Below are 25,633 nucleotides of genomic sequence, written 5' to 3'. Positions count from 1 at the left end.
TGACCATTTGCTACAGTTGTGGTAGGATTATAAATTTATTTATACATCTACATCTCTTAACTCCTGTCTAACTCATTAGCAACCTAAAATCAGGTGTTCAAGACGGTATCAAGAAAGAAAGAAGGAAAAAAAAAAGACACCTAACCTTAGAATCATAGATTGGTTTGGATTGGAAGGGACCTCAATAATTCTTTATTTGCAAGAAATGCTTTCCCTGCAAAGCACAATAATTCTGAGTTGTAGTGTAGTAGAATAGGTTGACACTTCTATTATAGGGTAGGAAGACATGAAAACCATGAAAAAGTGTGAAGCCTTGCATGTACTCATGCTAGACTTGAGCTAGGAATTTCTCATGTAACAGTCAATATGAACTTTCTAGCTGAGAAAGGCAGTCTAGCCATATTTGTCTGTTGCTACACAAATAAAAAAATACTGAGTTTGTGGAGTTACGTAGCAATTGAGGAAATGAACCCGTATGTAGTGGGCTGCAAAAGTTCTTGCTTGAATATGTTAAATATCATTAGGATTTTGTTTTATTATTAACAGTGTGCTTGGATACCCACTGCCTGGTAGTGAAATTATTTACATGTAAACTATTTTTTAACAGAGAAAAATAGTTGTGATGGTTTAGTTAAAATTTCAACACCGTACTGAAGACAGGTCTTTTTAAGCCAATAGGGAGGTATTGTATGAAATCAATAAAGTACAGGAGGCAGGAACCATAACATCTTGTCTGGTCTTTTCCTGATTTGACATGTCTCTGTGCACATCACTTTTCTTCAATTTTTTCTTGTAAAACAGGAGCAAAGCTCATCTCTTAGTTTGTGAAATGCCAAAAAAATCTAAGAAGGAAAAGAATCTGACAACTAGAAATTATATTTATATATATATATATATATGAATTATTTTTTGAAAATGAAGTTTAGAATCTGAATAGATTCTAAGTTTGGCATAGAATGTAATTTTGAGATTAAAAATGGTAAGGTATATGAATGGGCAAGTGGCTCAAATCCATACATGCCCATTCAAATTATCTGCGTTCTGTAACACTCCATGTCCTTTCCCCTGCACAGGCAGGCACTCTGAAGAATTGATGTACCATAATGTGAGAATCAGAAAGACTTGTCATATGAAGCACACACATATTTTGGGATCTTGAAAAAATGTTAATATTTTTTCATTCCTATTTTGAGAAAAGCTTAGAAATTGAGAAGTTTCAGCAGACCTCCCAAGTGTACTTTCCTCTGTTGTTTACAAAGATGTGCTAGGAAACTGCAGAAGACTTGTCAGAGATCTCTAGAAAGTAATTTCCAGGTTCAGATAGGGAAACATTAGAAAAAACACAGCTTGAGTGAGAATAGCTGTCCAGGATTCAGGAAGGGCTGGTCATGCTTCAGTATTTCACTGGAATTCTTTGAGGCAGTCACTGCCAAAGGAGACAAAGAATATACAGTGGATATCATATGCTTTGATTTTTCAGAAAACAATTTACGATGTTCTGTACTAGAAGTTAATATTAAGCCATGGAGGCATGTAATAAGTGGAAAGCTGGCTAAATGGCAGGAAACAAATGGAGTTATAAAACAGAATTTCGTCAAACTGGAAAGCACCCATTAGCAGGGTTGTGGAAGTATTAGCTTGTGGGTCTCAGGTTTTCCTGCTTAAATATATAAGTTCAGCTACCATAATGCTCATGTTAAAGGCAATTATTCTAACTTGCAGAAATTACACTTTTGAAATTTTAGACTTCCATTGTGAGAAACAGGATAGCTAGCACAATTTGTAAGTGTAAATCTGTCTAATACTCTAAAACACACAATAGAAAACATTTGGGAGCAAAAGTGAGAGTATAGCAAGACACATAATTTTAGGTAAAGCAAGATATTATTTACTACAGCATGCATGTCCTTTTACAAAAGGGTCTTCCTAAAGCTTCCTACTTTTGAATTTCTCCAGGAACTAATTTATCCTAGACACCAGCTATTTTCTGGGTTTGAAAGTGTAAACAATACTTTGGCTAAAAAAGCCATTAACAATAACACAAAGTTCTTTGGAAACCAAAATTTTGCTGTTTGTTTGTGGGTTTTTGTTTGCTTCCCATTATTCTCTTTTCCTCAAAGAAATGACATTACACTTTGGTAAAGCTAGCAATTAAAACAATCAGTTGTTAGAGCTGAAGGAATAGTTGATACTAGGAAAGAAAAGACTGAATAGAATTGTTAGAGATTGAAAGCTGCCAAAACAGAGATGAATAAGACTGTATTTGAAAGCACATAAGTTAGGGGAAAATGGCAGGTGAATTGTGAAAAGGTCCCAGGCTGCAAGGCTTCTTGTGAAGAAGACTGAAAAAGAGTGTGTGCGCTTTAGCAAAGTAGAAAACCACTTGTGTTTTATCAAATAATATTTCTGCTATGAGCAGTCAGCTAGTTACTTTTGTAAGTGAAAAAACATACTGCACAAATGAATAAATCAGACCTGCATATGGAAAGAAAATGAAAACACAGGCATTCATACCAAAAAATGAGAGATGTTTTCCAGGTTGGGGGTTTGTTTGTGGTTTTGGTTTGGTTTGGTTTGGATTTTTGTTTTTATTTGGCATTCTTTTGGTTGTTTGGGTTTTTGGTTTGGTTTGGTTTGGTTTTTTGTTTGTTTTTTTGGTGGTTGTTTTTTTGTTAATAACATGTACTAGTTTTACATTGTTGTCTGTAACTTCAGCAAAACGAAAAAGAAAGCAAGCAAATAAACAGACATTACAACTCCTCTTTTCTTGGATCAGTACAAAAGAAGCAGCTATTCTATTTTTATTGCTTTCTGCTGCTTTTTGCAGTATGTACATAGTATGCAGTTTCTGAGGAGCTGAAAGTTTTGACCTTTCTCCCTGTGCTTCAGAAAAACTTCATAGCTTGATAGTTCACAAATAAATTCCTCATTGCTATTACTACAACTGTTACACTATTACTAGAAAAATTAAAAGTTTAAACAGTAGACATTTTGTTTCAAGATTTTTATTTTTGAACTTTTTAGGATAGGAAAGGTAAAATATTTGTCATTGTATATTGAAATAGCAGCCAGGGTTTCCGAGGCAAAGATGTATTTACATGCATATGCCAATAGGTAGCCTGTATGTTTTATTTTCTTTATTTATTTTAAATGAAGTATGTTGTAAATGATTAACAAATAATAGAAATTGGCATTGTTCTAGCTGCCTCTGATGTGATGATTGAATTTCAGAAGCTTTCAACTCTGGGTACTGAACCAACAAACCTCAAGTTTAAGTCTTTTTCAAGATACTAATCAGACCAAGAGATCCTTCATCAGTTATAGATTATTCTCATCTCCAAATTCCCTCACTACAGCTGACCTGCAATGGTAGACACAACTTCCCTTTGGCTTAAAATCAAACCTCAACTGTCTTTTAAAACATTTTAAAACATATAATTTCTCATGCAAATCTATGAATTTCTCTTTATAACTCTGCAAGTTCATAGAGATTTATCACCCTAGGTCTAAATGAATTATGGATGGCGAAATCACTGCAGCAACTAGAGAAATAAAATCTGAAGTGGTTTTTGCTATCTATCTTAAAGCCGAAGATATTTGCTATACTCATAACATTGAAGCTGTGGATTTATAGAAAGAATTCATTTGGCCCAAATATTCTATGCTCCATTTTCTGTGCTTGCATCCTCCTTGCCTACTTCTTTTTTTCTTGGAATTATGCTTTATTTTAGCTTCCTAATCACATCTTAAATGCTTTAATTTCTGAGTTTTCCATCCTCTAGATGATGTTCATGTGCACATTTCATTCTTCACTGTCAGTGGTATTTTCCAATTTCAGCTTCAGTCATCATTTTCTGATTCATCAAACGTAGAATCATTAAGGCCATACTGATTTAGTCGGCCAGTACCTACAAGGCATTCTGATCTTGCTTCCATTACGGTGTGTCTTTCTCTTCTTGTGAATGAACTTCTGATGCAAAAATAAATAGATTCAGAGAATTCACTTGAAAATATTATTAAGTCTTCATTAGATTCTGTTCTGCTACATCGTTCTTTAGTCGTTGTATCTGGAATTATATTTTGTGAAAGGGAAAGTATTAGTATTAATGCAACACAAGAACACAATTTTGTTTCATTTCACTTTTTTCCAGCTAATAAAATGCTTGCAAAGTTGTGCTTGCAAACAAGGCTCACACAAAATAGCGTAGAATGTAGTTTATATGCATACCCAGCAGATTATAGGCCCATTTGGGGATAATAGTCTGTACCTACTGTTAGTGTGGACCTCCACACTCCTTTTTCTCCTTTGTAATGCCTTTTTTTGCTGTTCTTTGCCTCTATCAATGCTTTAACAGAGTAAATACGCTGCTGGCAGCTTGCTGGCAAGAAGGGAGAATGACATGAATAGATATTCACCTAATCCTAATATTTTCCCTGGCACTTATGTTAATTTTTTCCTCTCTTTCAGTGTTTTCCTAGTAATTGTTTGATAGTTGTAAGTCTACATGGGCAGAGCAACAAGTCTTTTTACAGACCTCCTTTTATCATCCCAACTATGTCTTGTTTAACTTGACTATTTAAATGGCTAAGAGTCAGCATCATCCAGTTCTGAAGTGGACTGGGCAGTAATCCAGCTCTTTCTGTTAGAGACAGACATTCATTTTTTTGAAGTACAAACAAATTACTTCCAAATGCTGGAAATGTAAGAAGGCTTTTAAAAAAAAGGTTTTCAGGTGTTTATAGAACAAATTAGTATAAAATAGTTTTCAAGATGCTAAGCCCAATTTAAAATAAATATTTGGTACTTTTAGGAGTTGTGAAAATATAGGACTAGAAAACTGGAGTCACTGATCTGTAGCATGCATAAAAAATATGGTAAGGGAACACTGGTGTTAAATTGCCCATGCATTTTTCTATTGTGCCTCAACTGGATTGCATGTGTAAAAAAGGTAGTATTTGGCATTTGGTTTTTGGTAGGTTTGGTTTGGTTTGGTTTTTTTGGTTGGTTTTTGTGGTTTGTTTGTTGTGGTTTTGGGGTTTTTTTTACAGGAAACTATGTGTCTGGCTGTATCTTTGATGAGATAACTGCCTTTAATAGTCAGAAATTGAACTGATAACTCTTATTTTACAACAATTTTTTATTCAGTCCCTGAAAATCGGAGCCTAGATTATCAAGGTTACTGGAAAATGAAGTTTTCCTTGGTCTGAAGGTTGGTTTTTGTGCCTCATTCAGTATCACATTGGCACTGTCTCATTCACAGAAAGAAAAGCTAGTTCTCTGCAGCTGTCACCTGACCCTTTTGGTTTTACGGTGTCTTGCTTGTCTCTAACGTACCTTACAACTTGCACAACAAACAAAATGGAATTTCCACAGGCGAGTGTCCTGCACAACTGACTCATCTCAGAACTGCTCCATCCTTGCAAGTCTGTCCCATTCTCCATTTTAAGCACCCCTCCCACCACTTTATTTCTTCACCAATTTCTGTCTCATCGGCTGTCACATTAATTTTAGATGTGAGACTGCATGTTTGAATAGACTTTGCACTCCTACAGTTGCTATATCACTCCTTTAAGGTGTTCCCAGTGTCAGTACCCTCTGCGCCTCTCTGGCACTAAGGCAAATTGATATGAAAAGCTCGCACCCGTAAAATGAAATTTGTACCTTCCAGAACAAGGTCAGCACTTCCAGACTGCCAACTATGAATGGTGCTGGTTCCCAGCCTGTGCGGGGAGTTGTTTGGGGGAGCCAAAGCTGTTCCAGGGACTGTGGCAGGAGTTACACGCAGTGGACAACTCAGTTCCAGTCCTCATGCCATTTAGTTTACTGGTCATGCGCTCTATGGCTAAGATGGGACTCCCCACCTTGCACGTCCTTAATTCAAGGCATGGGAGCATGTGAACTTGAGGAATCTATCACTATTTACTAGTATGGCCTGTTTAAAAGTGTATTTAAGTTTGTTCTGAGACGCTGAACTATTTTAGCTAATTTTTTGTAGAGCACTGTAGTTCAGGGCAGGTGTCTGCCCCACAGGATATCAGCGTGATTACGCAAGATTGGCAGAGCTCTAAGCAGAGTGCCACAGGATCTGAATATGAAAGATGTTGACCAGTCTTTGTAACTCACATGACTAACATGCCAATGTAAATTAAATTTCTAATTCAGTATACCACAAAAATAAATGTCTATATTTAAAAAATAGTAATCTAAAATACGTTCTAGATTAATACTAGGTTTATGTTCATTAGACCACCTGTTTGCTCCTGTGTTTAAGATATACTTATGATGATGATTCTAGGATATACAGTTTTAGGTACTTTTAAATCTGGAATGTATGAGTATGCCAGAAGTTGTATATGTAGCTTTATGTTTTCAGCTACTCTCTCTCTAGATTGACTGTGGTTAGGTCATATTCCTTTTTCTTTATTTTGAGCTTACCTGCTGCACACTAAAATATATATATGGTTCAGTGACAGAAATAACATACAGTATTTCAACATAATTTAAAAAATTATTTTGAAAGAAAAAATTCAAATGTTTGGTGAGAGTACAATTATTTAAGTACTTTTAAAGAGAGGATTTTGTTCAGGATTTAATTCCTCATTCAGTTTTCATGGTATTTTGAAAATAAATGATTTCTGTAAGAATTGCTTGACTTGTTTTTAGAAATATTCCCAGTGATTGTATTGCACTTTAATCAGACTGTGAGTCAGTATACATCAGCTAGAAGAAGATAAATGGATTTTAGACACGTGTATTTTTCTACTTGGTGGAAATGACTCCCCATTCTTTTTTACTCTGAAGTGGTTTTTCTTGAAGTTTAACAGCAAGTGTAAAATAAGGACAGAATCACAACAGTGCTTCCTACTTGAAAATGATTGTTTCTTTACCTTTTGTTATTTTCAAGTGTGTCTGTTCTAGTTTCTGCATAAAAAGGAAGGTATTGCATGGAACCTGACTTTCAGACCCAAGCAAGTGTCAGAGAAGCTTGCCATGGCAGGAACAATCAAGGGAAATCACAAATCTCAGTGTCTCCAGTAGGGAAGTGCAGTGTTTACAGGATGATGCTCCCTTCCTTTTTGGGCAGCTCTACAGACAGCTGTGCTGAGGGGGTGGAACTAAACCTCTGGCCATTCTTGCATATTTATGGCTGCTCAGAAGCAGTTTTGTTAAAATCCAGCAAACAATGAAGGAGGGAGAGTTACTTCCTATTGTTGAGGTACATCAGATGGCTTTCAACAAGCTCTCAGGGTGTTTCCTAAGGTAAATTAAACTGCAGAAAATCCAGAGATAACAACGGTGAGACAGACTGGAGTTCCTGCACTCACTCCAAGTGAGTGAATTGGGTGGATCCTTGTAGCTGTATGAGAACAGTGACCATGTGCAGAAGTGTAATAAGTCGAAGATGACTCTTCAGTTAAGGCAGAAACCAAAGGTGATGTAGTTCTTAAAGTATGACAATCATCTTTTCTTTCTGTGCTGTGCAGAAGCAACACTGAGCCAGTCTCCTGAGTCAATTCATTTGTCATTTATCTTTTTTTTTTTTTTTGAAATATTGCAGTATAAATTGAACAGCCGGACTTTCAAAATAAAAACCCTTTTTGATCATTTTAAAAGATAAATGAATGATAGTTTTTTAAACTCAGTAATTTTTACAAGCTTGCATATTTTCCTGTTTACTTAATTTTTTTTCTCCTTTGTTGCTTAGTGCAAGTACTATATGGTCACAGCTTGTCAGAGGCAAATTATGTGATTTGCTTAACACAGAGTCTTTTCAAATACATAAAGCAACCAATTATAGAAAGAAATATTCTTCTCTGATCTATGTTCATAACAGATTTTGCTTACACTAAGAGCTGCAGCAATAGGTAAGAATTTTTAATTTGATGCAGTATTTTTCCTCCATAGAATAAACTGATAGAACAAAATAAAATAGGCTTAGCAAGACAATATAATGTGTGCCTATAGCAAAATATGCTAAGTTGAATGCCCTTTTAAACAAAACAAATATTCTGTCTTTCCTGTTGGCAGATATATTGGATGAGTAATTAGCAACTGGCTTTTTTAAAAGTGGAATTTTAATCAGAATAAGGGAAAAATTTTTGTAAGACAGATTACATTTTGTGGTTCCTCACCTTAATGCTACCGCTTAATTAGTCAGTGCTTTGGAAGGGAAGATTCTTTTGGAGGTATGTAATGTGATAAGGTATTGTAATTAGATGAATATTACAAAATTGATCCATTTATAATGGAGAAACTGTCACACTTATTTTTAAAGTTTCCTGCATTATGATTAAAATTCTGGTGAAAACTCCAATAAAGATTCACTCTGCCTATAGTGTTTAAAAAGATGCCCTATTTGACTGCATCGTCTTTGGGCACATTTCTGTAATTATTAACTGTTTAAGCCCATCCTGGAATTCTACTCAAGACATTATACTTTAGCACAAAATGTAAAACTCTACTTCCTTGAAATTATTCGGTTGAATGACTAAAACATATATTCCAGAGCTCTTAAAGGAAGGTTGCTCTTTGGTTCTGAATCATTGCAGTAGACGCTATATATTCCAACAAGACCTTAGTGGTCCCATTTGTTAAATACATTTGTCTGAGTCTTGAATCAAATTAAGCATGTGCATAGCTGTTTGCAAGTTCAGGGGCTATTTAGTGAGAATGAATTGTAAGAAAAAATGTACTGATAGAAATAATATACTTTGTTGTTGCTGTTTTTGTTGTTGGTACAAAAGATGAAAAGGGAATCATCAAATTGAAATAAACCAGAAATATCTAATACTTTATTATATTGTAATGTCTACTGCAACACTGCCGTAACTTTTCCTTAGCTAATTGGGAACCAAGTCTTTAGTTCCTCTAGAGAATGAGGTGTGCAAGAATGAATACTTTTGGTTTTGTTGTTCAGTTTTCTTCTACAGTTTTGGACTTTTGTTTTCTTTGCAATAATTTTCAGAACACAGACACCCCTGAAGAAAAAAAGAAACAGTGTAACTACTGTAAATATTTTATAAAATGTCCATCTGAAGCCCTTCAACCTCTGGTAATTAGAGGCCACACTGTGGAGATTGACAGGGTAAATTACCAGTGAATGTTTACACAACAAAACATATGCCCAGTACAATATCCTACACTGATGTTACTGAAACCAGAGTCCGGAAATGTACAGTGGAAACAAGACGTGGTACTTTTCGTGTGCCAACACAAACAGCAATTACAGCACAGTGTGAGAGAAGTCATAAGAAATACTACTGCATATCAGTAGTTCAACAAAGTCAGCACTTCTGTGTAATTGCAGGGGAAAAGGGCTGAAAAACATTACAGATCTCAGCAAGAAATGGCCCTTTATACTTTTAAACTGATCCTTGATAAAACAATGCCGGGGTCATGAGAAGGCTACTCTGCCAATTTTGCTTCACTGTGGGATCCATTGACATCTGGCTGAGCTGCGGAAGCTGGAAAACTTCTTTAATATTCTCTTGACAGTAAAATAGACATGTGGAAAACATTCTAATCTGTTAATCTTTAGTGCTCCTGAAGAAAAAGGACATTTGGCTTTATACTTTGTCATGATAAATATTAAGTCTCCAGTTCTAGCTGTAAATAAGTTAAAAGCATGTGAATGGAGAATGCAGTTCTTATTTTCCAAATACGGGAGAAGATGGATATGCACCTGTGTAATCAAGATGATGTAATAAATGCCAGGAGGTTTTTTTCTAAGGGCAGTTTACCATACATCTTGGCAATTCATTTTCTTTATGCTGAATATGTTTTGTCAATGAATATTAGGGAGTGGAATCTCTAAAATCCTTACATCCTGTGTACTAAAATAGAATATAGTATTGTTTCACTCAGGGGATTATGAAAATAGAATTAAGACATATTCAAAATAATAGTTATGTCTGAACAAAAAGTGCAGCTTTTTATTTAATAGCATTATCTGTGCAAATTATATTTGGCCTGGAGTTTAAATCTAATATGGAGTAATAAGGAATAATGGAGATATACATCTGTTCATCTTGAGATAGGATGCACAATTCTTCATTTCTTTTGTGAGATATATCTCCAGAAATGACAAGAGGAATCCCTCACAATAGAAAATAACTACTATGAGCATATACTATGTATTGTAAGTAAGAAGAACATATTGTGTATATTAATATAAAATGCAAAAGATACCATGGATTATGGAAAAACTAAACTATAATTCAAAATTCTGCACATCCTTGCAGTACATTTTGGATTAATCTGAACAACTAAACCAATATATAAAGATAACATTTTTATGCACTTGATGAAAGTTAAAGTGATTTCCCAGTTCTAAATAGCAAATTATATCATTATAAAACACATGCCCTGTTGGAAATGTGTGACTTCCTTTAAAAAATTCCAAGTGTCATCATTTGCAAAGTAAACCTCAGGAATTAACCAAGCTGTTGCACATTTTTTTTTTTCTTCCCCTCAAACAGCTGTTAAAAAGGTAAAACCAGAATTTTGTTTTCTGATACAGTCAGGTCTTTTTCCTTCTGCCTGCTTGTTAGTAAATTCTGATATTTCATTGTTATTAACACCTACAAGAGGAGTCAAATCTATGAACTCCAGCTGCAGGTTAGAACTGCTACTGCTACTACTACTGATGCAGTCTTGAAATCCATGCCTTTGTTCAAGCAAGCTCCCAATGAATAATGATTTCTGTAATACAAGAATTAGTCCAATCCACTTTTATACAGCAGAGGAGTTTCAAGAGATCTGGGCCTGTATAAAATACTCTACTTTTCTAAAAAGTTAAACTGTGCTGCTAGGGCTTTAAATCTGGCTGTTGCATAAGGTGATAGAATGTGCAGCAAACTCTGATTGAAAAGTGGAGGGGCAAAGATGTAGTTAGTTAGGGGGTAGGTTTCTCAGGGGCATGCACAGAACCCACCACCATCCTGGTGTTTCTGAAGTAGCTGAAAACTTAAGCTTCAGCAAGATCTTCCATTTAGATGTTGCCATGTGTTTGTGAATCACAGTGCAGTTTGGGTCTCAAATGAGAAAAAGCCATAGGCAGTTTAGTGGTTCACTGCTTGGGTGTCCCACATCACCCAATAGTTAGGACATTTATTTAGAAGGAAGGTAAAGAAAACCAAGCTCCAGTTAGGGTAGCATTACTGCTAGTCTATTGGGTATGTTTGTGTTTGGATGCATGTGGGTTTTTTCTTTTGCTCTGCTGCTGAATCTGCTCCATTTTGAAGTCAGCTAAATCATCCTGGGATGGTTATTGAGAGGAAAAAAAAAACAAACAATGACTCTAGCCTAGCTTGATTCCTGTTAAATTGGTGAAATGGGAAAGAAAATGTTATAGTAGTTACAACAGTAACCCGAGCAACTTTCTGGAAAGCATAGGTGCTGACATCAGAGGAAAAGCCTTGGAAGTATGAGATAAGAATAGTCATCTACTTTAAACTGTATTTTGCAATTTTGCTGGCAGATCATTTAATACATCGTTACTGCCATCAGGTTTGGGATAGTACCCAAAACCTTCAGCAGATGATCTTGTATGTGGCAGACAAGGGAGACTTGGATTGAAGGATATTTGCCAACTGCTGCCTCACTCTGTGTATCACCACATCCAGGAGAAGCAAGTGTAGGTCTAGTTTTCCAGTGTAAGTGGGAACAATACTAAAAGTCACTAATATCTGAAAAGGTCTTTTCACTCTAAATGTGGAAGCTTGTTATTCAGTTGAGATGGGAATCACTGAGTGAAGCTGAATTAGTTATGGTAGAAAATGTCCTTGTTCTAGAACTATCAGACGTCAATCTTAGCTACATGGAGGAAGACAGAGAGAAGGCATTCATTTCAGTCCCCTGCAGAACCTGTTAGAATTCCTGATATCATGGTGGGGTCTCCTCCACCCATATTGGTCCATTGAGCTTCCCCAGTTTCCACCGCAAGGAGCCAGTGGTGGTTTTCAGGCTTTGAAGACCACGTGTTGTATGGGTGATCAGCCCCAGACAAGGAGCTGATATAATACTTCTGTAGGACTCCACAGCACATCTGGAGATGAGCCCTGGGGACACACAGGAGGTCCCCATTTTTGCTGTCTGGGTGGCAGGTGGGTGTGATTTTGGAGATAATACAGGGGATGAGAATCAAAACAAAGTGGAGTTTTGGGTGGGTGGTGTTCCTGGCTCTAGGGGAGTCAGGTCCTGCTGTGGGAGGGCTCTGGCAAAATTGAAGTCAGATCAGATTTTCAATGCAGTTAGCGTTTCATTCCTTCAGATACCCTGATGCTGACATACCATAATTCTACCATGGAATGAAATAGTTCTGCTCTACTTTCCCAGCTTTCTTATAAATGCCATAATTGCTACAAATTTATTTTATAAAAACAGATGTCTTCTACCACCCACCTATTTTATTTGCTCATATTGGTACAAGCTAGTGTCCTCTGCCACTTGGTGCATCATGCTGAAAGTGTTCTGTTTACACAAAGTGAGGAAAATTAAGACTTCTAGGAGTAGTTTTGGCCACCCAGCTTAAGCTGCAGAGTGATTCAACAGAAATTGGTCTTATAGTAACTAGAAAGGTTGGGAGTTGGCAGAAGCTAACCAGGACCGAACAACAGATCAAAAGAATTTGTAGTTTCTTTATAAGGTATAGATACCAATATAAGGGATACCTAAGAGAAATGAATTAGGTTATGTGTTCCATGAATGTCAGAAAAAGTAGTCTTTTCAGATATTATGATGCTTGGTTCAGATTTGCCATTTTCATTGATGGATTCACATGATCCGCATTTGCCACGGGCACTTCAAACACTAGATCAGTGCCTTTCCCTGATTCTCCATAATAGCACTGTCCTTTTTCAATATTATAACTCACAGTGAAGTGCACTGCCTGCAGTCTGCATCTCAAGCATTGATTTTTACCCATGGTTCCATTCTTCATTCAACTCTTTCTCAGCTGACATCCCATAATTCAGCCTTTATGATAATTCAGCAATTTTATTTTAGTGGGTACACCTCTGCTCCGCTTATCCTCTGTGAGCCATCCCTTGCAAAGTGAGAGGATTTTGTTTCTTCATGGAACCTCCAGTGCTAGCAGTTCCAAACATGCTTTCTCCAGTCTCAGCAAAATTTTCCTCTCCCAGAGCAACCCTCACTAACATGCATTTTTAGATAAGATTATTTCACAAGGCGTAGCAAGCAGACAAACCATTAAACCATCAGAGGTTTACTTGAGAGCAGCAACTTCTGCTGAAGAGCATCTAGGGCAATAAGTACTTACTTCAAATCAGCAGCAGCTGAACTGGGAAATCTGGCAATGCCCTGGGTTGCCTGGGGAGAGAAGGAAGGGCGACTGGAAAGTCATTCAGTGCTGGGATGATCATCGCGTCTTCATGGGCTTCAAAAAGACCTTGAAATGTGTCTCCTGCGCCCCCTGCTGGTTTTATGATCCTTAGCAAGGGAGCAACTCAAATTGTGTACAACACCAAACTGGCAGACGCCTATTGTCTTGCAAATAAAAATGAGTGCACATATTCAAAAAGGGAGCAAAATATGCCAGCACAGGCATTACTAATGGTGATTTGTGACCATCTGCTTCCCAGTATTAATTTTGTCATGGCGTAGGATTTTGATTAGGACTTTCTAAGCTTTTCAAAATCTCAAACCCAGGCTCTCACTTTTAATGGCATCAGTTCCCCTTAAGCATCTATGAACATTCTCTGAAAAGCTGGTTCCACACCACAGATCTCAGCTGCTGGAGCCCACCAGTGAGAGGCTTTCTGTGCAGGTGATGCATTCTCAGCCAGAGACACAGATTTTCCAACTCAGTTTCAGAGAAGTTGCTTCACAGCTCTTTGCCAAGGTTAAGGGAAGGAACATGGTCAGCTGCTGCTCTCTTGACCCTCAGGTGTTTTAGCCACGAGGCTGACCAGTTCCTGACAAGGAGGTGGAACTTTCCTAAGCTTGTAACTAAGTCCAGACCATGTAATCTCTTAAAATCGGTATTTCTTCTGTGCCAAATCTGAGACTGCAAAGCTACAAGAATATCTTCAGGAAGCTCATGTTAGAATTATTGAATATTAGCATAAAAAAATCCCTCATTTTTCTTCCCCAAAACTTGTTTTCGGAAGTGGCCAACCAATTTTTCACAAAGCTTTCCAAAACAATCCAGCCTGAGGCAGAGACAAGGCATGGAAAATGTAAGATCCAGCAGTTAAAGGCTGACAAAGTAATAAACAACTGGAAGTAGGGCCTTATGATGGAAAGTGTTAGGGAACTTTAACTCTACATGTCATTGCCAGCTTTGCTTATAATAAATGTGTCAGTAGCAATATGAAAAGATGTGTGCAATACGTTAAAGGAATGCTGTATTAACCTATTTTATGCATCATGTCTGCCCACAAATTGCTCGCATCTCAGTATGTTTTGGGAGAAAAGGACTTTTTTGCGGGGGGGAGGGGGCTGAATGTATTAATTTTCTAACTAAATGAACTGGGAAATTACAGATTTTAATGTAACAGTGACACCCTGCGGTCAGTAGTGATGGAGTTTACTCTGAAAAATAAGTGTTTTCTTTTGTGATGCCATAAACTGTAGCAAGACCACAGATAAAAATAAAGAAAGAAATGTAGTTAATGTTCAGGGTTTTCCACAGATGGATATTGTCCCATTTTATTGCCTTATATGTAGAAATATATGCTTCTGATTGCTCAAATACTAAAATAATATTTATGTACGCTTGTCTTATTGAAATAAAGGGGAGTGGCAAGCCTTGATTTTAGACAGCTTGATAATATAACTCACAGAAGGGTCTCTGTGGGTGCAGCCACTTTACCAAGTGTTGCTGACATAGTTATTTATGTTTCTATGATTATTTATATCTCTATAGGAGGAGTTTTCGCTGGGCGTACCAGGCGGTGGTGGGTGGCAGCCTGATGCCCAAGGCCAGGACCACCCCCCAGCAGAGCCAGCCCACACTGGCAGGGCTGCAGGACCGAGCAGTTGGCAGTATTAGTCCCGTGCTGCTGTTTGCGTGCACAGCCTGACCTAATGAGCATAGCTCCTCCTTTTGCTTCTTCCTCCTTCCCACCTCCCTTCCTTGAATAAATGCTAATATACTGATACCTTTTCATATATGTGCGCACCTATCTTAGAGGCACCGTGGTACTGAACTTTAAAGTGCTGTGACCTCTAAACTTTCTGGCACAACAGATTTTTTCCTATTGGATACCTGTTTTATGCATACCTGGGATCCTTGGTATTATAGTTTCAAAATCTCATATTTAAAAGAAAATTCCCAGTTTATGAGAGGCCTGGTTTATAGTTTTTGGTGTATACCTCAAACATCCCTGGAGTTACTGCTTATGATCTTGCCTTTTTTTAAAAAGGGACAAAGTTAATTTTCTGTCAGACAAAGCCAGGTTTAAAGATCAATAAGGAAGGAGACCGACTGTCCCAACAAGAAGTTATGGGGAAGTAGTAAAGCAAACTGAGAAACACAAAGCATTTATTATTCAGTGGCAATAATGGTTTCCTGTTAAAACTGGCTATTTGACAAAGATGATGAATTTAATTCCTTGCTCTCTCACTGGGGAATTAGGAAGTTAGCACAGGACAGGAGCAAAAAAATCTTCTGCCTCTCTAGAGAGTAAAGCTAAAGCAGCCAAAGCTAAAGTTTGGAAGGTGTTCAGGAACCAGTGTCAGTGATTATCAAAATTCTGCAAGTGTCAAAAAAGATTGGAGCACTGAAGTTGTCCTGGAATTCAAGCTGTTGTTCACCCCCACGCACGTCCAGACGTGAACAGCTCAGTGAGCGCTTGTCTAGGACATACTCTACAAAATAGCTGCAGTGCAACTTCCCATGAATCTCAGCACAATTTAGTGCCTGTCAGGAAGCGACAACGAGACTGGGGGCTTTTTAAAGATCTCATATTGACAGTGAGTGTTTTGCGGGCTCAGATTGTTGAAAGGCTTGAACCTCATTATCTCTTTAAAAAGCCTGAAAAATATTAGAGGTGTGATGAAGGAAGAGGCCTTGTTTTACGCATTATGTCATTTTTTAGCTTTTCTTTTAGAGCCCCTTATACTTTTAATGGCTGCAAAAGCAAAACAGCTTCATAGCTGCTCAAACTTGCAGAGAAGTTATTTATTAGCTGCTATTTCAGACTCTGTGCTTGGACAGGCTGTGCTGTAATATTAACCTCCAAATTAGTTAGTAGTGCTGCGAAGGATGTTTTCCAACATCTGTTTTTAGCACTGTTAGAATGGAGCTTGGAATATGGATTATTTAAGGACTTTTTCAATGGGGCCACACTGGAGATGAACTGCAGATTCTGCACATGAATCAGAAAGCACATTATGTTTGCCTGTACCATATGCAAGACCAGACAGAAGCAGCAGAGCCTGCTGCTGAACGAGCAGTATGTTGCAGCTGACATCTTATCTGAAGTGTTGTGAAGAGAACTTTAAAGGACAATATCTTAACGGCAAAGACACCCGCTCATTGCATATTAAGAGCACTGATTTGAAGACATGTCAGATCTGGAGGTCAATCAGAGCTGCTCTATTGTATACACAATGTCAAGACCTTGTCAACAACTGACTGAATGTTAAAATGGCAAATCCATCCTGATGCAGATACCATTATAGAGACATAAACATGTTTATATACTGTTTCTGGGAATTAATGGTTTAAGTGTCCTGTACTAGGATGAAATCTGCCACACCGAGGATGTTACTAACATAAAGCTGTGGCTAGACTTTCTCCTTTTTCTGTTTAGCCAGCATAGTTGATGGTTTAAAAGACAGAGCAGTTATCCCTGTCTGTCATCTGGAGGTTTCTAGTCTCATGGCTTACCCAGCAGAAGACATAATTTTTTATGCTCTTGCATGTACGATAGACTAAATTGACTGAGCTCACTCCAGTTTCCAGTAGAGAAAGTTTGAATTAACTCAGATGAGGCTGCCTAAGAATACTAGGATGTATTTAGACAAAGATATGTATTTTATCTTACCTTCATGTTGCTGTGGTATCCCATACCCCTCCACATATTCAGAAACACTTTGAACAAGCAATATTAAGCAACATGTACCCCAGTGTTATGAGACTTGCTCTGTGAATGCACAATTATGGTGGCATCACAAGTATTTGTTCAAGTGTATCAAGAAATTTATATCAAATGCCTTTAGAAGACACACTCTTTTAAAACTGGCAGTATATTGTTTCTTTTTTTATTTTTTTTTTTTTTTCTCACAGTGAGAACCCTGTGAAGCATTGGAGCAGGCTACTGAGCAATAGAGGTGACAACCCACAGGGGCAGGTTCTCCCAGCTTTGAACTGGAAAACTTGTCTGGCGGTTTTCAAGTGCCACTTTAATTGTGACTAAATACAGTCTAGTTACTGTTTTTCCCATTTTTGCATAAGGGTGAGCATTTCATGAGTTAATTCACTGTGGTTAGAAACTGACTGCTTATATGTCAATAAAGCTATTTCTGATTCTGTTGCTCTTCCTTGGGAGTGTAGCAGCTGTGAAATACCTCAGCACATTATTTGCCTATAGCTTTTATCCCCATGTAAAAGTTACAGACAGTAAGTACATTTAGAAGAATGCTCTAGCAGTTGTGACATAACCTGACAGCTAGCAGGAGACTCCATGAAGGACACTTTATTCTTCCTTTTCATTCCTGAAACAATCCTTTCTGATGGAAATCTTAAAGTCAGCCTGAAAGAGCAGGCATGATAGTGGGATGCACGCTTGTATCATACCAGCACTTCTATATGTTAGTCTCCCTTAGGTGTGTTTCTGCAGGGTCACTTGCAAGCCCAACAGCTGCCACTGTGGAGCTTGAAGGAATGACTTCCAGAGTAAATGTATGAACCTTAGCAGCTAGTGCAAAAAGAGACAGAATTTCTAGCTGCAAACTATCATAAACGCATATCCTCTATGTATTGGACACAGATGTGTTGTATAACACATTTTCTGACCGGTGGGTTACACAAACAAAGTGTGTGACAAGTGGCTGAAATGTGAAACATGTACTTTGGTGATTCACTCCATAATTCACAGATTAGCATACTTTAAAGTACAATATCCCTTCTTAGAGAGTCTCATTGTGTGTACAACATTAAACAGTACTGTCTTGCCTGTCAAGGTTGTGCAGCTCAGCTCCATTGAGGTCTTTATTACAGGCTTTGAGCAGGTACCTAACTCAAGATGATGTTCTCTGCCTGAGAATAGGACCTGAGACAACGCTTTATTTGATTACTCTTTTATTATTGCCCTCCAGAAATATTGGTACTTCAAAGAGTCTGTAAGGCCAATGATAAAACTGTGGAAAGCACTGTTAAAACTAGAAGCAAATACAAAGAACATTAGGGAAGTTTATTTCAGAACTAAAAAACCCCACTGATGGGTATATGTGGAAAGGGGACTTGGCAACTGCAAAATGTAGAACATCATCTTTTGCCTCCCTTGCCAGCCAGTTGCATTTGTGACTGTGAAGGAGAAGCTCAGGCTCCCAGTCTGACCTATGAGGACAGAAAGATCCCTCAGGAGACCAACAGAAATCAGATTGTTGTGCAGTCTGGCCTCTAAGCTGATCTTACTGACTTGCAAATGTAAGTAACAGGCTTGGTTTAAACTCAGAATGTCTCCGGACTCAAAGCCAGAGTGTTGAAAACCACAGGAACTTCTTGTCCTGATTTTGAGCCGTGATTGCACCCTGATTCTGTCTGCCTGAGTTCTAAACTTCCGGTGTTATGTCTCCCTAAATTAGCCCTAGGGGGAGGAGAACCCTCTAGCGTGCTTAAGGTAGAGAAACTGGTGTCTTTGAAGATCTGATGACCTGTCTGCCTAATGTCATTGCCTGCTTCTTATTATCTCTAGAGCCTGGCTGCCTCTAAAGACATCTAATCTTCTTCAAGGGGAAGTCTGAAGAGTTTTCTCTAACAAAGGAGACCCAGTGTCCTGGATCACATACTTAACATGTTAAAACAGAAAAAAATGCTTCCCAATTTCAGCTTTATTTTAAAATATAGTCACATGAAGGAGAGGGTGCAAGAGCTCACTAAACAAGTCATTGGAATTCACAGGCTTTTTTACTTTCCCTCCCTGACCGATCTCCCAGGGAGGGCTTTATCCCATAGGAAATATAGTATTATCTGTGGGGCAGAGCTGGTAACTGATTTACTATCAGGAGAGAGAAGGAGCTTGGATGTAGTAGGAAGAAAATAAAAATGAGAGAATCATGAATTTATGACAGCTGGCTGTGTTTTTAAGTCTTAATTCAAGTGAGAAAGCTTAACACTGTGCATGAAGTTCTCCCCTAAAAATAGTCAAAGTTTGGAACCTATATATATGGAGAACATCCATGATATCCAAGTTATTCAGTTATTCTAAGCATCTTAAAAACCAGGCTTCTGAATGCTGCTGCACGACTGTGCTGTGGTGTGAAATTTGCTGGTTTTGGGGGTCGTGTTTTCTTCTAGAATGGTGAATATGATAAACAATGGGTGAGACCACCAGGATATAGTTCTTCAAGCTTTTATTTCCAGTTGATTTAAACTCATGAACTCTTTAACAGATATGGCAAAATTTAATTCTTCCTTACATTGTTGTGTTCAATTTGGGTGAAAGTACATTGTAGTCTTCCTTTCAGACAAGAATTAAAAAATTATTTACATAGTGGTTTCATGATCTCTAATAAAGAGGAAAAAGAATGAGAGAAAATGCTAGAAGGGAACTTCTTTGTGGAAGAATAGCCATTAATAGAAAACACATTTTAGAGAGTAGATGTACCAAAATCTTTTGGATCATAAATCAGATGCTAATAATAAGACTTCCAACTTGCAAAGACTTCTACATATGCTTAACATTACACATTTGAATAAACTTATTGATTGTCTTTCGTTGCATGTAAGCCTTAGCAGGAGTAGATGCAGGCTACTTAAAACCATGTAGAGAGATAAAGAGAGAAAAGACATAAAACTCTGGCTCTAGAAGAGCAATCATGTTATCTGCCAAAATCATATGTAATGGACCATTAGTTCTCTCTTCCATATCCTGTGTTTAAAAAGTCTTCCTTTATAAAGCCGTTATAAGGAATTTTCTCTGAGAAAAACATCCATTTGTGCAGAAAAATGTATTTTATCCATGGTAACTAATATATATAACCTGCTATTTCTGAATAATTATGAATAATACTCTCTGCTGATGTTGCATTTTTGTGTTGTTATCTTCCAGATGGGAGTCGCTGTAGTAGATTCATCAGTTGCAGGACTGGGTGGTTGTCCCTATGCAAAAGGTGCTACTGGAAATGTAGCCACAGAGGATGTGATATACATGCTTAATGGTCTGGGGATCAATACAGTAAGATATTTTTACTTTCTAATTAAGACTTTAAGGAAAACAGAGATATTTTTCTTGAAAACATACAATACATACCTGACAGTTACTTGTGCTGTACATTAAAACGTTGGGAGCAAATAGTAGTTTTTGCAAACTCAGTGCTTTAACATGAATTATGTTGTCTTTACTAGCAATTTAGAGTAGAACTGGTTTGCATATTTGACAGGAATTTGAATGACCCACCTTTCCCTACCTAAAACTATGAGTAGCTCAGTAGCAAGTGCTTTGAGTCACAGCTCAGCCTCAGTAACCACAAAAATTTCAGTGCTGTGTACATTGCCCCAGAAGGCTGATCAGCTCTACAGTGGAAAGACTGAGTATACGTCAGCTTTTTTCACAGAGCTTTGGATTTGGTTCATAGTTCTTAATAAGTTTTTCTCGTTTTTTTCTGGCTCTGAAGTAGAAAAAAATGGTGGTGTTTGGAGCCCAAGCACAGGCCATCGCTATTTCTCAGATACCCACTTAATATATTTCAAAATTGTGCAAAATCTGTTACTGGCTAGCAGGCTTCACAGTCATTTTTATTTCCAGCCCTGTTCTTGGAGGAGAGGAGAAAGCATCTTATCTACACTGAGCTGCACTTTAAAGTGCCTTGCCAGTGAGCATCCACACTTCACAAGCACACATGTAGTATCCCTGGCTTGGCTGGCATGTTAATTATTGTGTTCCTGGGAACCAACTAATGCTGCCTTCTCTGAAGAATGTGCTCTTTTGGTCATCATTGTTCTGGAAATGTGGCTTAATCAGTTTGTACTAACTCAAGCAATATGACTTTACCTTTAACTTAGACATAGACTTTGAGAGTCAAGCTCAAAGAAGAACATATAAGGAGCTGCCAAAACTGTAACATGTATTTAAACTACTGCAGAAAGAAATTGAAAAGCCTGATGTCTGGAATACAACTACTTCAGTTACTGGGGAACTTATTACTTGTCTGTGGGTTGCAGTTCAGCGTGGCACACATGCTGAAAGAGCTCCTTGATGTGAAAGGGTCATGGAACTTGTTTCTGAATGGTACAAATAAAAATAGCCTGATTAAATGAAATATACCTTGTTCCAGGCTTCTTAATAAGATTTATTAATCTGTTAATGATCTGGTGTCCAAACAGGAATCTCGCTTTCCTAAAGTTTGATACCAAATCCTGCAGAGATGAAAAACTCACCATCAAACAATTAGTTTTCCTTTAAAAAAAAATAAATTATGAAATAGAAAAACACAGAGCTTTGCTTCTTGATCCTTTTCTGGCCAATTAAGAAAAGAGTAGTTTACTGGGTGAGAGACACAGAGCCTCAACATTATTACCTTAATAGATGAACTTTTGTCTTTACAGTGTTGTTTGGTTTTGGTACCATGGCCAATTCTGTAAAATCATTATGGCAAAAATCTATCAATATGGCCCTTTTTGTGTAATGGCACAAAATGAAATTATAATTACTAATGCTGGCCATTTGCAAGGGCCACTTTCTCATGTTTCTCTCAGCTATGTACTAAAGCTTTCATTTTGTTGACTGAAGTCGTTTAAAGTGTCAGCCAAAGGATGGACAGTATTAAGGACACGTTACTGAGTTCAGATTGACAAGGTACATCAAAATAATAATTAATGCTTGTTCTATACTGTTCTTAAGAACATGTAACCAAGAAATGATGCGTGAAGTGAATCTCTAGTAGGCTAAATGTGAAATAATGTTCTAGCAGAGCCCATCTATGAAGAGATTTATTTGATATGCCATGGTAATGGACAGATAATTACGTCATAGATCATTAATGCTTATGAAAGTTTGTAGGGAGGCATGTACTTTCTGTAAAAACAGTGTCTATATAGTTCTTATGTAATTACAGGATTAGTATTTGTGCTTATGGTGCCTTCAAAGTGCTTGACAAACAATAAGCCTTTCTGAGCAGCAACTAAGTACTATTAGCCTCACATTACTGACACCGAAATTGAAGTTCAGAGAGATAATAGACTTCGTATTTATAAATGCTGAATGAGAACTGATTAATTGGAGTCAATGGGAGCTAAAGGACTTTGCCTTATGGCAGAACATTTTCTGACTTAAGGCACTTATCCACATTCATATAGACTGTTGGAGGTAATTGTCTTTGTGTTTCATGGTGTCGTTCCTTGGTGTCCTTGTGGATATATGGAGTGGTTACCAAGTACGCTTAAGTACATTTCTGAGTACCTGTCTGAAGACATATTATTTTGACTCAACAGCCTTACAGACACTTGTCACTGCTCTTTCCCATCCCCATCTGCGAGTCATGCTTGTGGATACTGTGTATTTTGTATAATCTGTGGGGTTATTTTGCCATCTTCCATAATCTAGCTACCAAGTGTGTCTATAGTGGTATGTTTCACATTTCTTCCTAGTAAAAAAGCACAGATGCTCTACGAATTTTTTAGATTTCGCTATGTGCAATAGCACTCTTCAAACTATGCATAAGTAATAACCAATAAAGGAAAAACAGAATGAGCTGAAATCACCCTTGTTATAACTCTATTAAAATGAGACAGTTATAAAAGGAGGGATTTGAACAATATGTTTAGATTGTTCTATATGCTAGAGCTAATTGAAACTTTGAAGCATTTTTAAATTTGAATTTAAAATGTTTTTGATTACATTTTCCTGAAGTAATTTCTATTCTCATTAACATTTTTCACCAATTCCAAGAATTAAAAAGGCAAAGTTTACTGGAGAACATAGATAAAAGTGCTAGATCCAACTAAAGGATTAAGCATCTAAATCAGGTCTTGGTCTGAACTTTAGTGCATAAATCCATAAGTATTATGAAAGCGTATTTTTGGTGCAACACATCTTATACTCATTAGTGTTGAGTGACACACTTCTTCCAGTTTTATGTGACTGCTCAGTGTACTGGTAGTTCAAAGTCCCCTTTCACATCCCTTCTACAGGAACTTTACTGGCTTCTAAATTCTAATTTTTGGAGCACGTACTGATGTCACTTATACGATCTAACTCTAAAACTTTTGCTAAGTATGAGTAATCCCAGAAATTAATAATGAGTATCTTTTTCCTCCTTAATAAGTGATCTGATTTCATTTTAGCAATCCAGCAGTACTGATATGCATCTTATGTTGGTTAAGAAACGGTTGCTCAAGGAACATATTTTTAGCATGGACAGAACAAGCAGATGCAATATTTTTGCTCAGTCATGCTAGCAATGTAAATTGTAATTTTGCATTGAAAGAATCTTCTTCAAGAAGGAGATTATATTTATTCAAGAGAATACAGGATCCCATCTTTCACCGATATCAGTTGCCAATAAAAGGTGTTCCCTCCATTTTCCTGAGCTGCAAATGGGATACTTCTAAGGATGAAGTTCCTTATTGTTGGGTGATAAATAAGTCCAGCACATGTGTAGACACTATTTTTCTTCTAACTTCTTGCAGTTTTTTATTCCGGGTTCTTGAGTTTGAAATATATTAATGGAGTATTTGGTCCACTATTGTTAGCATAAGAAGTCACTGTGAAGTGGTAGAGCCTTCCAAACAACTGGAAGCTGTGGCTATTGTGTACATCACTGTAACTCTACTGATCTGCATTACTGACCTATCACATGAATCAGGACCTTTGCTTGCAAAAATTAGACCTGAGAGCGAAAAAGCATGCGGTTTAAGCATTTTCAACATATGCATATATTATTATTAACATTTTTTATCTCTGTTTTAGGGAGTAAATCTTTGTGCAGTGATGGAAGCTGGAAACTTCATCTGTACAGCTTTGAACAAGAAAACAAACTCAAAGGTTGCACAAGCTTCCTTCAGTACTGCAACTATCAATTAAATGGATTTTTTTGCAGCTTAATTACATTTGTCATCTACCTTGACCAAGGACATTCATATCAAGAAAACAAATATAGGAAAACCATTTCAGGAAAGAACCAAAATAAATCCCATACATAACACTTTATTATGGGAAGAGTTATTGTACTGTACTGTCTTGTCAAGAATTGTATGACTTGTGAGCAAGAAATAAATTACTGTAGTACAGAACCCTGAGCTTGGTACTTCTATAGATGGGGAAAACGTATAAACACCAAGACATTTTCCCCTGGTTTAGAATGAATTTTAGCGAATACATAGTTAATTTCTAATCAAGGTGACTTTTAGAGCAGTCCAAGTGTTTGCAGTAGTTTATGATATCTCACACTGTGTGTGCCCATTCTATTATGTGTTTTATTTATCTGAATCTTTACTTTTCATTTGTGAAGTCAGTTGTGTTATGAACATGGAGTCAAATCTGAATTCACCATAAGATTTTTTTTTTAGCAATAGCACTTATTAATTTTTGTTCTGTTTAACATCTGTTACATATATGGATGACTTTCAATTGTTCCAAGACTTTGTGGTGAATGCCAGTCTGCCAGATCCTCCAAATCTAATGCAAATTATCTTATTTGTTACATATGTTAAATTTGTTGTAGTTGCTTTTTTTGTCTACTGTATTAAAACCTGATTATATGAAGCAATTAAAACTTTACAAGGTTTTAAGCCATTGTTCAGGGTAGTAGTAGTAGTAGTAGTATAGAAAAGGCTGAATTTTTGTCCAAGGTCTCATCTAAAAATTTGATTTTTTATTCCATAGTCTATGAATTGACATTCTCACTTATGTCATGAATTTTTGAGAAAAATAATAATATTCTGCTTGACTACATTACATGAAGGGTTCCACTTACAGTTTTTCTTTGTGCTCTACCAATAGTGATACTGTACGTTTCAATGTCTTAGTTCATCAAGATGGCAGTGAACCGCATTGCAATTTTTAGGTCAACAATGGACAAATTCAAAGAAGAGCCTTATCCTATCTATAAAGTGTTCAAATGTGCCATGAAAATATTTTCATTTTTTCAGTCTAAAACATCAGTCTAAAACATCAGTACTTTTATTGATTGGTTGTGTAGGATCCTTCAGTAATTCTCTGTGTCCTTATCCCTGATTTTTTTTTCTGAAAATAGCCTGTCATAATGGAAGTCCAAAACCCTGGACTATGATCTTTTTTCATATTCTCCATTTTCCTCCAGAATGTGAAAAACTGGGCAAAGGTAAGATAAGAGAAAGTAAAAGATAATAAGTAAAGAATGAAAAGGCTGAATCATTTTTGTCTGGAATTCAACTTTGCCAAGTTACAGCTAAGTCTCAGCTTGCCTTTGAAACTGAACTTTTTCTGAGATCTGTTAGCCAGTCTTGTAGTTTAGAGTTGGCAC

The 25,633-nt window shown here is 37.1% G+C and overlaps 1 protein-coding gene across 1 annotated transcript in view; it reads left to right on the top strand.

Annotated features, from left to right (window-relative positions):
* Positions 1-24,213, top strand: part of HMGCLL1 (3-hydroxy-3-methylglutaryl-CoA lyase like 1) — a gene marked incomplete at both ends in the record, with an annotated part of 82,316 nt that extends 58,103 nt beyond the window's left edge. The window contains 2 exons of the mRNA XM_080342549.1: positions 20,242-20,367; positions 24,100-24,213. Coding sequence (XP_080198675.1) covers positions 20,242-20,367; positions 24,100-24,213 — 240 coding nt within the window. The remainder of the gene's footprint in view (positions 1-20,241; positions 20,368-24,099) is intronic.
* Between the last annotated feature and the right edge of the window lie 1,420 nt (positions 24,214-25,633).

This window comes from Nesoenas mayeri, assembly GCF_963082525.1.
Source record: "Nesoenas mayeri genome assembly, chromosome: 3".
Lineage (NCBI taxonomy): Eukaryota > Metazoa > Chordata > Aves > Columbiformes > Columbidae > Nesoenas > Nesoenas mayeri.
The sequence above is the reverse complement of the archived record's forward strand: the minus strand, read 5'-3'. Positions and strand labels throughout refer to the sequence as shown.